Source organism: Genypterus blacodes, unplaced genomic scaffold (genome assembly GCF_046128005.1).
Source record: "Genypterus blacodes isolate CSIRO-AG114 ecotype Tasmania unplaced genomic scaffold, CSIRO-AGI_Gbla_v1 ptg000026l_1, whole genome shotgun sequence".
NCBI lineage: Eukaryota > Metazoa > Chordata > Actinopteri > Ophidiiformes > Ophidiidae > Genypterus > Genypterus blacodes.
Window position 1 is genome coordinate 434,436 of NW_027466839.1, and position 16,254 is coordinate 450,689.

Here is a 16,254-nt window from a genome sequence, read left to right on the forward strand (position 1 = left end):
CACAAACAACGTCTGTTCACGTAACAAATGTTTTTTAAACTTCACAGAATTGTCAAACACACACTATCAGTGGAATACAAAGAATATAGCACCAATATGATAAGCTAAGTATGATTTAAGGAAGAATATACTTTAAAGAGGATCACGCTTCCATTAGGTTTTAGATTATGAAGGATTATTATCAGTTTTAACTTTTTTAGGGCAAGTTCACATCGTATTATTAATAAATCATCAATAATTCAACTCTGGCTCTTTAGGTAGCTGCATATATTTGATTTGTGCTCGAGTGTATATAAGTCATTTTAACATTGGGGTATTGTGTATTGAGTATTAAGCTGCATACAGAGTCATGAGTGTGTGTGTGTGTGTGATTGGTACAGTGTGTCTGGCTAATTCAACATAATGTAGATTAACCACTTGTCACTCCTGCTTTTATCAAATTATAGGTTCACCATCAGCATTGCGTTGGAGCGTAGCCTCATGTATATGTGTGTGTGTGTGTGGGGGGGGGCGGTCAGGTACCCGACGACGGAGGGTGGGGTTGAGGGGTTGGGGGGTGCACAGGATGTAAATGAGCCGAACCAAACCCATCCCGTGTGCTCATTAATGTGTCATCATATTCAAACAGCTCTTTCAGTCTGGGGCTGCTCAGCCATATGCAGATGTGTGTGTGTGCGTGTGTGTGTGTGGGTTTTGCCCTGCAGGACTTGTCCCAAGGCTGCCTGCCCTCCTTGCTGGCTGGGGTTTGAATCCCCCCCCGGACCCTGTGGACATGTCGTGGCTCATCACCCTGCAGACAGACAAGTCCCTGACTGGGTCTTGTCTGCTAGACAGGGAGACTAGCGTGAGCTCCCGTCCCCCCCCGTCCCCCCGTCCCCCCCCACCCCTCTCTATTGTGATGTAACTCCTGGTCACTAGCATATTAGCATAATGATAAGAGATAGTGACACCTCCCTTTGAATTCTATCAGGTAGCCTGAAAGCTTTAAGTAATGAAAGGGATAATTACACAATTTATAGCGGGAGGGGCGCTGACAGGCACATAAAGCTATCTGACCAAGACCTGACCCACCTAATTAAGACGCTGACTCATCAATCTTGTTTTCCCTCGTCGGTTTGATGGTTCTACACTGACTAATGTAAATAAAAAAGTGTGACTCTTTACAAATGACCCCTTTTAGTGGAGAGAGAGGACATGAATGAAAACCTGATTCCACTGCCAGAGTGGTTGTGTTTAGACGTTACTCGCTTTTCTATTGTTGCTCTGCTCCTAAATTTGGAGGTGAGCGATTCTAACATAATTATTTCTGGAGGTAAAGTCAGGATTTCCCCCCCCCCCCTTCGCCTCTGTGTGTCTCAGATTATCTGGGGCATGTTAAAACCTATTTTTCCCCTCGCGGTGAATAAAAAAAAGGCCTCTTTGTCAAGTGGGGGCACGTCAACACACTTCTGTGGACAATGTAGGCCTCTCAGCGACGCTGTCAGCATCTGCTGTATGGCACACACACACACACACACGCACGTGCACCCTGGATTATGTCATCTCGGCGGAATGCCATCAGATGACAAAGAGGAACAGACTGCGTTAGATGAGAGCGACATGTTGTTTTGGATCAAGCAGAACTCTCCAGGTTGGGAGGAAGGAGGCAGCAGGAGTGTGTGGACGAGTGTGTGAGCAGCTTCTGCAGGGTGGAAGTGTGTTTCTCCAGACTGGGTGCGCGTCGTGTGTTTATAGTTGACACACAAGCTGTTTGGGGTTGATAGACTCCAATACCAGAGTCAACACGTGGCACACACTCGCTGTACGCCCCGTGTTTGTTTGAACACTTGTCTGGTAAATAAGCATCGGCTTTGTTTCCATGGGCGACCTGCTGTCACTGACGCTATAAAGGGAAGGAATGTTTGGAAACTCCGTCTGCTCCGTGTCCGTGTTAGCCAGTTTGGGTTCAACTTGTTGGGGACACAAGCATCGGATTTAGATTGAGATCTCAGCTTTGAAGGATCAGGTTTGTGGATAGTTTCTTCTTTCAATGTCTTCAGAAGTAAGACACCAAACTACAAGAGCAACGTGTCCCAAATCCAAAATCTGGATATTCTGGATAATGGATTTGCTTTACAGTAACAAATAGAGCTGAAAACTGCAATGGTTTATGGGAATTAAAAGCACAAACACAAGTTAAATGAAAGGGGGTCGCTTGTCTTATCATGATCTTCACCTCCTCCCTCCTCTTTCTGTTGAGAGCTGCAGCCTCAGAAGTGAGCCGGGGCCTTGAAGTGCAGGTTGGGATTAGCGGTGAGCACAAAGGGAGCATTGGAGGGGGGGGGGGAGGGGGGATAGGGGGGGGGGGGGGGGGGGGGGGGGGCAATGAATCCAGCGCCCTCAGCCACAGATCATCCGGAGCTTACATGGGGAAAAACTGGGTTTTCGATCTTGATCGGGCCCCGGTGGCTTTGCTCTCGGCGAGGGGCGCGTTTGATGGTTTTCAGCCCAGGGAGGGTTCCATAGATCTCCCAGGCTCAGTCTGTCTCCCCCCCCCCTCCTGTCTCTCTATTGGTATGCATCCTTCATAATAGAGGGAGGTGGTAGGGGGTCTCATTAGTGGGCCTGGGAGGAGGCGACAGGGGGGGGTACGCGGGGGGATTCCTCAGGGCAGAAAACAGCGGCGTCACGCAGGACAGAAGCGGAATAAACAGCAGAGCAGGTGACGACTCCATCCGGCCGCCGACAACAATCTGTGTTCCCCTGACATCCCGCCGCTCCAGGTGGGACGCGTCTTTTGGCAACTCGGGACTTCACCTTACATAACACTGAGAGACGGCTTCCTTCAGAGGGTCTCACACTGACTGACACGTGTGCAGAAGCAGCTATTTCCAGGCTCCCTCGAGTACCAAACCATCTCTTTTACTTCCGTCTTGCCACCCAAAAAAAACAGGCAGCGGCGGCAGCTAGCATGGATTCCCCCTGGGTAGCTACTTCCTCTGTCGTCTGTCACCACTTCCTGTCCACGCTGAGGAGGTAATGACAGCGTGCAGGTGTTACTCGCAGGGTGGTATCGCCGCAAGCCGTCTGGAGAACAACACACACACACACACACACACACACACACACAACGCATTTTTCCTACCAAACGGCTTCAGTAAGGTCACAGCTTTGTTAGCGGCTTATTCCCGCTTGGCTCCCTATCGCGGTTGCTGCAGGTTGTGAGTGTGTATGCGTGTGTGTGTGTATGTGACAGCAGGTCACACACACCATTATCATGCACCGGGCCCTGATGTGATTACACGTTGGCTGTTAGTCAGATATTTGTTCTGCTGGGCTGCACATAGAAATTGATGTTCCATGAACCCTGGATATTGTTCCGGGAGGGTCACGGTTTGGAATTTCATGAAGGTGATGAATGGCCGTGGATTTATTGGAGAAGCTTATGAGAGGATGAGAAGATCGTCCTGCTTTATCGTATTAAAATAAGCCAACAGTGATGACCTCGCCAAAGATGTCACAAGTCTTTTTTAATAGCTAAAACATCTGAAACCACATCTAAGATCATTGGTGTACTATTATTTAATTTAGTTGCAAGTGAGAGATAAGCAGTTTTGTTTTAAGCCTTAAGTTTTCCCTTAACACCTCTGTAAGTAAGTCGTGTTCTATTTAGAGGATTCCGTGCTTCTGCTGAGTCTGAACGATGTGAACTTTCTCCAGCCGTGTGTAAAAACCTGCTACCACGGTTTGTTAGGGACGAAGGTCACGGATGAAGAATGATCTGCCTTACAGGTCCCTAATGTGAGAACAAAGACTTTGTCAAAATATATTCCAGCGACAGAGTGAGCGCGGGGGGATAGGTTACATTGTTTTGGGGGGGATCGGTTTTCCAGACGGAGCGACGTGAAGACAGGCCCACAGCTCGGGATTTACTGGGACTCGTTCTAGTCTGTTAATCCTCCTATCTCTTTGACTCCTTCACTTGGTTCCTCTGCTGGATCTAAAGAGATCGAACTACACAGAACCTGGAATTCCGGGTTCTCTCTGATGTAGCAGGGGAAATGAAACCTGGAACTTTCTCACTTTTACTCTCACAATTTTAAATTTTTTGCTCTTTGTAAAGACATCAAATGTCAAAATCGGAATCTGGGTCAGGTTGAGTCTGAATCATGCAGGAACTATAAAAGCAAAAGAGAGAAAAGAACAAAGCAAAGATGAGAGTATAAGTGATGTACAAAGATTCTCACAGGCTCCCTGCGTGTAACAAGCGAGCAGTTTTTGCGCTCAGGCGGGGTTTTGTTCTGTATAAAATAATCCATATGGCCTCTTGCCCTGAGCGGAGATCCCACGCCGTTATCGGCCCATACGTAAGGCTTCTTTATGGGCCTGGGGGGGGGGAGGGGGTGGGGCGGTGTTAGGGGTGGGGAGGGGTTGAGGGGTGGCGATGAAACCGAATCAGGTCACGCCAATTGATAGACATTCTCCTCAGCTATCGGATGCACACACTGGTCTTTTAAAGTGCGGCGAGGATCCGTATCCTGTCTTCCCCCAGTAGCTGTCATCATATTGTTCTCTTAAATATTTAACTTCCTCAAGAGATTGAGCTGTAATATAAGAAATTATCCCTGTAATGCCTTGCTGACTGCTACAAACAGATGTGAGATGTCAGGGCAGAGCCAGACTGTAATGAGCCCCCCTATGGGCACAGCTATCAGGTTCTGCTGCGGGGTCAGACGGACGGTCTCGCCCTTTTTCATATAACCCCACAGATTTGTCTGTAAGGTTGAGTTATATGGGCTATGGGAAGTGTTTACGATCTGGACACACACTGCACTTTTTAAGCAAAACTCTGCACACTTTTTTACAAACCAACATATCTTTAAAACTTGCAAGCAAAGAATATCACGGCGCTGCACATTTTAGAAGCACATACAAGGTTTCAGAGTAAAGTTCCAGGTCTTCAGTTCGAGTCGATGTCACTAAAAGGCAGTTGGGGAGTAAAGTTCCTCACTTTGCTGAGTGCAACTTCATCCACCAGTGATTCATCACTCCAGCTCATGTCACTCACTATAGTTAACTGCTCCTATCATCACTCTGAGCCTCTTCTCTGCTGTCTGTAGGCTGATACACTCCACTCCAAACACACCAAAGTCACAGCTGGATGTTCTGTGTGTTGCTCTTATTTGTTCTGTTCTCTCTCTCTGCAGCTGGAGCAGTTGACTCTCTGCCCAGGAAACACTCGTCCCTGACAGGACTCTGCCCTCCGTCTCTTTGCGGCAGATGAATGGTTGGTTTATCTGGTGCAGTAAAGAGAGAGAGGATTAAAATAATCCAGTTTGGAAACACTTGGTCCTTCAATTATGAGCCAACCTTGCCTTTGGAGGGATGACCCTGTGAGCCTGAAACCCATCATTATGGGTTTAGCCCAAAAGGCATGTGCGAGGGGACCGGGGACACCGTTTACGTGCAGAGGTATTCTGCCGGGCCCTGTCCTCAGCCCCGGAGCCAAGGGGGGCCCTGCAGCAGGTAGAGCAGAGACAAGGTGGCCTGACTGATATTCATGTGGGCAGAGTGAATGTTGGCCCTCAGGCTCCGAGCGCCGGAGCGTCACCATCCTGAGAACTCACACTCACACAACCCAGAGGAGGCCAACTAAGCAGCACACACAACAAAGTCACTTACTCCTTCCTTTATATGCTGGGACAGAATGGAGTCTTTACAGTTTGTGTTGTTTCCTACGTGCAATAACTTTGTATCTCGAGACTTCTACTAAATGTGTAGATGATGGATGAAAATGGTTGGAATTAAAGGTTTTAATCTCTCAAAAATTGGGCCACGAAGTTTTTCACTCTCTCAGGGGAACATTTTTGTTTTTCTAATGTAGTGGGTTTTTAAATAACTGTTTTTTATTAATATTTCTTACCCCTGATGTCATTTCTCCACTATTCCATTAAAACTTTTCACTTAATTCAAGGATTTTAGGTTCTTCCACTGTTGATTCTTTATCCATCAATATTTCACAAACTGAATCAACCTGGAGTGGATTTGTTCATTTCTAGTAAAGAAATTGGACAAAAACTGAGAGACAATTGAACAACAAAAAAAAACAAAAGAGCCTTTTATTTTGAATGGCTTTCTTCTCAATTTTCAAGGGGGAGAAGCAACAGAAAAGTTGTTACTGTGAGAACTCTGCTGCTGTATGACGAAAAACAAAATTCCTCCCGGTTTGATCTGCGGCCAAAATGTGTCCTGAGGGAGATAATTTGTTCCCACATCTTCAGACGGCAATATTTTCATTTGAGCCCAGGAGGGGATCTCTTGGATTTGCCAACTTCTTTGTGTTCCAACCAGGGACACGAAACTCATGTCAATTAATTTCTCCTTTATTCCAAACCACAGAGCGCCTGAGTGAATTTAATTATCAAGCAATTAAGAGGTGTTTCCTTTTGTTTACAGCCTTTGATTCTGTATTGTCTCAACATAAGACAAGAGCGGGGTTGTTAAATCACTCCAGTGTTTCTTATGGATGGACTATTTTCTCTCAATAACAGCCTTTCTGTTGTCGTCCCTTGGGTAACAAGCACAACAAAAGCGTATTACATGCTGCTGAACTCTCTTGTCAATTGCTCAGTTCTTTCATTCTTCCACTATGTTCCATAATACAAAACAAACAAATCCCATTACCGTCATTCGCACACAGACACACAAATCAGCGTGGATTTTTTTGCGTGACAAGACTGGAGAATAGATGGAGACAGGTGGGAGATTCAAGGAAACAGGTTAACATCAAACACGTAGAGTCTGAGCGGAAAATCCGGCCCAGACTGAACGATGAACTTGTGAACCTTGTGGAAAGAAGTGACGGAGTCTGATTGCTCATTGAAACAGGACTATTGGGAGTGACAAGCAGAAAATGTCTTAATGTTCACAGCCACTTCAGATTTCCTGTCAGGCTCTAAAACATTCAGATGGATTTATTTCCTGTTTTTGCTCTCACCCAAACAGCTCGGTGTTGAGAGCACAATCTGAATACATCAGAGCTCTTTTGCCTGGCTGAGTCTCTGCAGTGGGAGGGTGAGAGACACAAAGCACAGCGGGGATCTCTGGAATATTGAAAATGCCCAATTTAACTTGGAATCTTCGCAAATAAGGGATGCAAAGTCATTCCAGCAGTTAAAAAGAGGCTTAGTTTGCTTCATTTTAATACAAAACTGCTCAGCAACAGACAACAGCCTATATTTAAGTTTAAACAGCGTCTTAAAAAAATAGAGTGATGATAAAATTGTAATAAAAGAGGCAATATTGGAGGTTGGAGGCAAGGATTTAAAACAAATGGTGTTTATTCAAACATTGACAGTGGGTTTAAATAAAACAAAAAGACAATTCATTCTAAAATACATGTAACGTTTCTTCTTATGAAAATAATTTCTGTACATATGAGTCCTCTTCTTCTTCTTCTCCTTCTTCTTCTTCAAGACTGGGAGTTGGTCCAACCAGCAGCTACAACAAGTAATAAAAAATAAGTAATGGAGACTAATCATGCCAATTATAGTGAAATATTGCAAATATATGGCGCTTTGGGTTCCAGGGAGGCCTGTCAAAGACAATATACTGCCTCCAGAGAGTCACAGGCCACAGGAAGGGAATGAATCTGTGATCAATTGTGATAAATGTGACAAATAACTCTGTTTTTGGTAAGCAGCCGTAATGTTTGTGCACAGATTCATCTAAACCTCCGTCCCTTCCCGGCTGTACATGAGGTTATTAACGCATAAATGGTTGGAGAGACTCTGCACCGATGAGAAATAGTTCACCCTGCTGTTGTCAGACTTCAGAGGCGAGTAGGGGCCGAGTCCAGACATGCCCTCCCGGCTCTGATGATGATGATGATGATGATGAGGCAAAGACCCAGGGCCGAAGTCCCCCCGAGACCCGGAGCCGAAGTCCCCCCTTGTCGCGTCTCTGTCCCCCGCCAGCATCGAGCTCACGGTGGACATGAAGCCTCCGAAACACGGGCTGTGCTCTCCGGTGGGAGGGGAAGGGGACGACTTGGGCTCGGTGGAGGCCGGGGATCCGTGCAGGCTGGACGGGGAGGAGCTGAGGAGGCTGGCGGTGTCTGGGGACAGTTTGTGCGGGGCGTCCTCAGACTTGAGCGGCCCCGCGGCTGCGTCTCCCCCGCTGATGTCGGCTCGCCTCTTCCTCTTGCGCCTGAAGTTGCCGTTGTCGAACATTTTCTCACAGTTTGGATCCAAAGTCCAGTAGTTTCCTTTACCTGCAGAATAAACACGAAGAGCGATTAATATGTGGGACATTTCTGCACATTGACGACTTTTGATTTTGATTGATTTACACATTAATTTCCTCTTAAACCCTCAACTATCAAAACAAATATAATCATATATCCAATGCAGCTAATTGCTTTACTTTACGTTAAATGACATCACGACTACAAGATACAGTTTGAGTGACACTCTGCTGGTTCCAAACACACCAGATGTGCAGACCTTTCGGACACTCACCTGGATCATCTTCATCCCTCGCCACTTTCTTGAAACAGTCGTTGAGGGAGAGATTGTGCCGGATTGAATTCTGCCACCCGGCTTTGCTCTTCTTGTAGAAAGGGAAGTTCTCCGCCACGTACTGGTAGATCTGACTGAGGGTGAGTTTCTTGTCTTGGGTGTGCTGGATCGCCATGGCAATGAGAGCAGAGTAGGAGTAAGGAGGTCTGACCATCTTGAACAGTTCTTGCTGGCTTGATATGGACAACCAGCCCAGATCCGCTCCGCCAAAACCGGTGGGAGGCGGTAAGAACTGCCTCTGGTTCGATCCATATCCGGATTGCATGTATGACGCGCTGCTGTTCCCGGGCAGGTACGGAGAGGAGTTGATACCGGGTCCGTTCAGCCACAGGTAAGGGTTGGCGGACGGGGACGTGTACTCCCCGAGGCCGTAGCCGGACGGGTGAGTCGGCGGCCTCTGCTGGTGGTGGTGGTGGTGATGGTGGTGGAGGTTCTGCTGGTACACGCCATAGTTGTCGCAGTACACAGTCATGTCCAGGAGCTCCTGCGCGCTGGTGTGGTGCTGAATCGGGCTGGATTGTTGGGAAGAAGGTTGGTGTCCAAAAGAGTTCATAATCCGTCCTAAGAAGAGAGATCCCCAAAGACCTGAACGTCGTCTCCGCGTTTCTCTGAGGGTTGCAGTGATCCTCTTGAGGGAGGCGTATTTATGCGGAGCGCCAGGAGCCCCCAGGTAGCCCATTGAGGAAAACTTTGGGGGAAAGTCACACCCCTCTATTCTGCTCCTGCCCAGCCGCGATGACCCAATCTCCCTATGAATGGGCATCGATACTGACCTAAGTAAACAACAACTGCGGCACGTCCCGGTACACGGACACACTCCACGATGCGTTCAGGCACGGATACTCACACATGGACTGAATCTAAGTATTGTATCGTAATCTATGTACAGTTAAACACACTCTTTACCCGCGCGTAATTACGCACGGCGCAGATCGATCGATCCATCCACCAAAGCCGATCCCAAACAACTCTCTCTATCCCACACTGTTCCCTAACAAAACATACATAAACCCAAGTGTATGTAAGTTTAACATTATTCATTAGTTTTAAGTTAAAAGTGTTGATCGCTGTTATCTTTAGCGTCTCTACGGTTGCTAAGAGCCGAACACGATTAGAATAAATGATTATCTCTCCGTAATTGAACTTGTTGAACTCTGCTGAAAGTGTGAAACCTAAATAAAGTAAGTCAGGGAGTTTGTTTCTATAAACACTTCACGAGTGCCGCGAGTTTGGGGTCAACAAACCGCAACATCTCCCTCCAGCTACACTTTATGGAACTCTCCTCCGCAGAGCTCCACAGAGCGTTTGCAGCGTGATTTAAGTCTCATTTAGTCTAAATTTGTGGAATTAGGTGAAGAATGTAGAGAATAAACACCGTTTAAAAAGTAAATCCTAACACGGGGACCTTTTATGATCCAAACCTATTTAGAGCAAAGTAATGAGATCAGACTAAAGTGAATAAAAGTCATTTATATATAAAGTTACAGGCATGGGACCAACTTTGGAGATGATTTAATTCACATGCGTATAAGAATACAGGATTATATTATAGGCAATATTAAAATTATTGTTATTATGGGAATTAAAAAATATAAACTCAATTCTGCATATTTCGTATTTTCATTTTATTTCATGGACAGAAAATAAGCAAACGCTCTTGTAGTTTCTAATTCAGCTTCTTCAGTGGGCTGAGTTTCGTTGGAGGCATCAGCCTGAGGTCATCGATACTTTCTCTCTCCTCGCAAACGCGCTGCGTCATTTTACTGCTGAACGCCATCAAAACCCCCAAATCCACTTTAAGTTCCAGGATAATACTGTTTAAGGATTTAAAACAGGACTGATCGATACGCAGGAGTGATTTAAAGGGGATATTTGTATTATCATATCAAGGGAAAAAGACTAAATATGGGATTTGAAATACTGAAACCCACCCAGACAAGTCAACAATAACTCCATATTAATAATTAAAAGTTAACATTCAGCAAACATAAGGGACCTGTGTGTGTGTGAGTGTTTACTGCAGGTTTCTGGCTCTCATCAGCAGGGATTCCTCCTCTCCACGACCTTGTTGTAATTGTTTGGCTTCGAGGTGTGTTGTGGTGTCCTGACCGCAGGCTGCACACACACGCACACACACCAGCAGTGAGCAGTGTTCTCCATGGGGGGGGGGGGGGGGGGGAGCGGCATTTAACCCCCCCCCCCCCCCCACATGAAAACAACACAACCTCTGAGGTGTTCAACAACACGCACGGCTAATTACTGTGGACTGCTGGATGAAGATACTGAAACTGGGGACTTCTTCTTGTATTTTCTGGTCTATTTCCTGTCATAATATAGGTCAATATACAGGACCTTGTGAGGTCTCATCAGAACTAAATGCTCACTAAATGCTTTTATCCGTCTTAGGGCCTGCAGGTCTTTTGCAAGGGGATTGATCAAAGCGAGCCAGTTTCTAATCAGCAGGCTTACATCCGTTACTGCATCTTACTCCCCAAAAAACCTTAGAGTTGCTGTTTTGAAGGCCCGGTCAATCTCACATGGAGTCATAATTCAAACACGTCGAGTGTGTGTGTGTGTGTGTGTGTGTGTGAGGGCCGAATATTGTAGCTCTGTCATGTCTGTCTTCACCCGTCCTCTCTGTTTCCTCCAGCATTCTGAGGTCACAGGAGCGTTTTTCTTTAGGGAGAACCCAGTCAATCACAGAGGGGTCAAAAGGGGCAGAGCTGCAGTTTCCTCCAGGCAGGCAGAGCTTCAACCACACAGGAGGACAGAGAGAGAGAATCCAGTCCTGCGTCTCTATTCAGAGCATAGCAGCACATTTCACTGAAGGGATTAGAGCTGAAAGCAACACGAACCCTTGACTTCAACCGTGCAGCCTCGTAAATCAGACATCTGCCAACTCTATCAAACTAGCAGATGCATTTAAGGCAAGAAATGCATTTACTGTATATCATATAAAGCGTAAACAAATCTGTCCCCTTGCTTTCCAGTCTCAAAGTCTCCCTCGTGTGGAAGAACAAGGTTCCTCACTGCGTTGTAAGCAGGAGAGCAAGCATCATCTGCTCACAATCTGACTGCTTATTAACGCACGACTAGCTTTGCAGACGACACGTAAAAGCACGATGTCTAAAAAGTGAATTCTTCCGCCGCAGTTGTAACCGACGGTGCAGGAGACTAAAGGATTGTGGATGTGTTGTGATCTAAAGCTTGGCAGGGCTGAGTAACTGTCAGGCCCGGGAGCATTCCTCAACTCTAGTTCCGCCGTTTCTTTATGCCTCAAGCTGCCAAACACATATCAACAGCAAGGAGCATTTATAAAAAGGGCCTTCCTGATGAGCTCGGCACTTTTTTAAACTACATTAAGAGTTTAAAAAGGTGAATAATGGCTTTCTGGAAAAGTAATGTTCTTAGGTGGAAAGAAGGTAAAAAGGGATTTTCAAATGTCACATCTTGTCCGTTTGTTCCAGCAGATTTGTAAAAAGCTTGGAATTCACATGGAGTCACAACAAGCTGGAGCAAAAACAGAATTACAAACAGATTGATTTCTAATCTCAGCCTTGATCAAACAAGGATTACAGCCATTTATTCAAATATGGGTCAGCGGCCTCCGCTTCATAATCCCAAATCCAGCTGGAGGTGCTTGGTTTACCTGGGAGGTCCCGAGACAACAATCTGTTTCTGTGTTTCTTAGTAATTAGACTTTCTTCTCTGCAAAAGTCCCCTCTGACCAATTACTGTTTGGCCCTGACAGTCCAAGTTGCGATGCGAAGGAGTCAGCGAACAGCCTCAGCCGCCATCTGTACTGTACCGGCTTATTCTCTGTCCTCCTCTAGGCAGATTTACACATTGATTCCTGATGATTTCCTCGGGGAGATCAGATGTTACCGGACTGTCAGGCCCGACGGCACAAACAAGCCAGTAAGAGAAAGAGAGAGAAAGGAGAGAGAGAGAGAGGGATGGCACCACGAGACACAATTAGGGTGACGGTAAATTATTTGGGGAATTGTTCTGAAGAGAAGATTACCCACAACTGTTAGTGTCAAAGTAAAGTGAAAGTGGATGAAATACAAAGTTTTATGGGACTTTGGCAACTGTTCATCCAGGGAAAGTGAAGTGGCTGCAATAACAATAGTGTCCATGTGGGGGCAGCGTTGCTTCAGATATGATACCGCAACCCGTCAAACCCCCACAACAACGAGCTGTCAACCACACTGTGCAGGTAAAAATGGATCGAAACCCTAAATGTATTGATTTTATTCACAGAATTTGAGAAACAGTGATGTGATTTAAGGTGAAAGCTGCATGGAAGTAAATAGTTTCTGTCAATCTTATTCATTTTATAGTATTTTTTATCTTTACAGCGTCTAGATTATTGCTCAATGTTTACCTTGCTGCTTAACTCGTACATCTAATAGCATTCTATTCTAAAAAGGTCAATGCTAGATTAATTGAATCGGTTGTCTTCAGTAAGTAATCACATTTCCATGGCAAAAAAGGCGTCAAATTCCAATTCATTTGCTCCTATAGCCCTCCCTCATATTGTGTGTTGAGTGTTTCCATGTCAGGCTGAAACTATAGCGGGGGAACTCTCCTTCTACATCAAACCCGCTCCCTCCACCCCTGGTTTCGAGGAATGTTTCCTAGCAACACAACTCGCTGATATCCTGGGAAAACCCAGTGGTTCATAATAGCCTGAGCTAATATAGATCACCACTGTTTGGCTCCCTCCTTCAAACCAAGATAATATGAGTGTGTGTCTACAGGAAGTCCATTTTACGGTGGGCAGCAGGACATAACATCCTCGCTGAAAGAGTTTTGAATGAGAAACAGGTGTGTTGTGCTTTCCACAGTCCGGCACAGTGAGAGCTCCCTGTGACAGCCACTCCTGCTACAGGAGTGATGGAGTGTCTGGAGAGCGTAAAGTTGGAGGCAGCCACAGAAAGGGCATTAAAGTGTTCAATCAAAGCCTTGCTCACAGCGAGGCGTGTAGGTGTTTACAATAAAACCTGTCCTCGTTCAGGAAATGTGCTCGAGCGGCAGTTTGTGATGTTCCTTAACACTTTTTTACAGTATGAAGTCACATCTGAAACTTCACTGCAGCTCAAATCCACTCTCTCGTCTCTGTTTCGCCTCAAACTTGAACCTGTGTGGTTTCCCCGGCGGCCCGCTTAGCTTTTATATAAAAAGACCCGCGCGGTGATGAGTTTAAATGCAACACCGTGCAGCTATAAACAACACAGTTATTCTCAGACGAATGATTAAACTGACAATGTTGTCGAGTCGTCTGCTGGCTGGAGGTGACGCAGGCGCTCACACAGCTGATTAACACCCTGAGAGCACCATCCTCTGCATATGACTGATGTCTGCTCCATCGTTAAACACTTTCATTTCAAACATTTTACTAAAGCCCTCGATGACAACGTAGGGTGGGACAAGACAAGGCCCTACGCACAAAACTACAGTATCACCATGACACCTGTTCAATGAAGGTGAAGCTGTTTTAGTAGAAGACCACAGTAGAAGCAGGAGTATGGAGCAGCGCCTAGAAGTTTGGAGTTGACGGTCCATTCACACCTCGGGCCTCGTGACTCCTACGGGATCCACGGTGTGAACTACTCTGAGACGACAAGATCAGATGCGTTTACATGCTTCACATACTATCAAACATATGGCGTTTCCCTTTGAAACACACACACATACCTTCAGCGGAGAAGAATCACAGTTTTGACGTACCTGTAAATGTTGATTTGTTCTAGAATTTCTACAGCAAGACATCAAGAACAATTGTTACTTGGGGATGGGAATGACTGTGTTCTTTGTATGATTATTGGGAAGAGGGAGATGTCGACTGATGACTGTTGCACACGTGTTGTTTGGGGTCATAAGACATCAAAGTTACCTCCTGCAAAGAAGAGCATTGATGATGCTTTGTGGAGTTAAACATGCAATAACAGCAGCTGACCGTATTCACAGCCATCTAACGTGTAAGCAGGGCTCCTTTTAGGAAAAAAAGAGGCATTAGTCCTGCTGATTTATGGAAATGTTGTCCCTTTTAAATAGATGAAGGGGACATTAAAAGGGAGCTGTGCACATTCCATGCCTCCAACCACATGAGAGCGTGTCAAGAGGACGGGGGGAAATATACATATTATTTCAAGCTGAAATGACAAACGACGGGAGGTTTGAGCGAGTTGTAAATACATTTCTCCTGGAGAGATGAGCTAGTTTACAGGATGACACCCCCCCCCCCCCCCACACATGACAAAGCCTCTGGAAATCCTCTCAATTAAGAGATGAATTTCCCTGCGCTGCAAGGAGAGGAGAGAGAAGGAGAGAGAGAGACACAGAGGGAGAGAGTGAAGCATAGCGCCCATGCACAAATCACTGAGAGCCTATTGAAGCAGCTCCCAGTTAAGTATGTTATATTACCACTGCTGGAATGCTTCACCATTTATCCCTTTTTCAATTGCAAGGCCAGATATTGAGTGTGTGCGCCGGGCCATTCTTGATAAGTGAATTACGCCACTGATGAAACTTTTATTCCCCCCCCCTCGCCCTCCCGCAGTTCATTGGATTTACTTCAGTTATGCTGAAACGCAACTCGGAGTCACTGTTTACCTTAACGGCCTCGCCGCTCCCACCCTCATCATTTTCGCGCTTGGAAAACACACAGCCGGCTCGGAAAAACACCTCAACACACAGAATTTTGCTTGCTGTGTGTTTGTTGTGGAAGAATTAAGTGAAAGTGTTTTTTAATGATGTAATACTATATAGTAACAATCCATTTTTTGGGGATCATTCACAGGCGGACCCAATAAGAAAATCTAGAGTGAAGAAAATTTGAGGACAGTAGAATTAAATCGTCATCTTATCTGGCAAAGGATTCCTTTATGTTATCTAATTTTCTTTTTACAGCAAATGGTGACAGAAGAAAGCTACATTTATTGAAACTAAAATAGTTTTGGGCCCACACTCATCTAGGAGCTGAATTGGGGGCAGCCAGCTGATCACGTTACCATGCAAGTGGGTGGAATGAGCATTAGCGTCGAGCGAAGGCTTTAATGGACACCATCAGGTCTCTGTTGTTGTGAGCATTGCATGGCACTGCACAGCGGCAGGGCGCTGGTCCTTAGAGACCCGGAGGACAGAAAATGGAACAAGGGATGAGGGGTAAAGGGGTGGGACGTTTGGTATGATAGTATATCCTGCATTTTTATTGAATATTACTTACTGCATTTCTTTGTGTAATGGAGAGCAATTTATCATGTAGACAGATGCCACATGGTCAAATCAAGGTCCTATAGAATAGAGCACATGCTTTGGATTGCGCAGTAACAGGTTCACAAATAGATTTTACTGTTTGAATATCATTTACACATGTGAGGGGAGAGCAAACACAGCATAGGAAACAGGAAACAGACTGCAGAGGAGGATGAATTTTTATCACTTCGCCCTTTTAGCTCTCAAACTGGGGAATTTTAACCCTCAAGGTCAAATACATGTATGATACTGAACAATCACTACATGGACAACACTTACCATTGGGTTGTGGGGACTCTAGACTTGGACTTGAGTCACTAATGAGACATGACATCATCAGAGAAGACTTTGGACTCCAGACTTGACACATTCCCCAAACCAAAGATTAAAAATCATACAGTTTTCTACAAATATTACTATACTTTACTAAAACTAC

At 45.6% G+C, this 16,254-nt stretch overlaps 1 protein-coding gene across 1 annotated transcript; it reads right to left on the reverse strand.

Annotated features, from left to right (window-relative positions):
• Window positions 1-7,706: 7,706 nt before the first annotated feature.
• On the reverse strand, window positions 7,707-9,190 carry foxi1 (forkhead box i1). Its single transcript, XM_076143645.1, has 2 exons — window positions 8,499-9,190; window positions 7,707-8,251 (listed from the first exon to the last, which is right to left on the reverse strand). Exons 1-2 carry the CDS (start codon window positions 9,109-9,111, stop codon window positions 7,707-7,709), a joined length of 1,158 nt encoding a protein of 385 aa, XP_075999760.1. The 5' UTR covers window positions 9,112-9,190.
• Window positions 9,191-16,254: the final 7,064 nt, after the last annotated feature.

Bases quoted from the DNA above. Each gene is read 5' to 3' on its own strand.
- foxi1 (XM_076143645.1), bottom strand. From the start codon at position 9,111: ATGAACTCTTTTGGACACCAACCTTCTTCCCAACAATCCAGCCCGATT. The intron at 8,252-8,498 runs GTGAGTGTCCGA...TTTATTCTGCAG, and splicing joins GAGGGATGAAGATGATCCAG to GTAAAGGAAACTACTGGACT.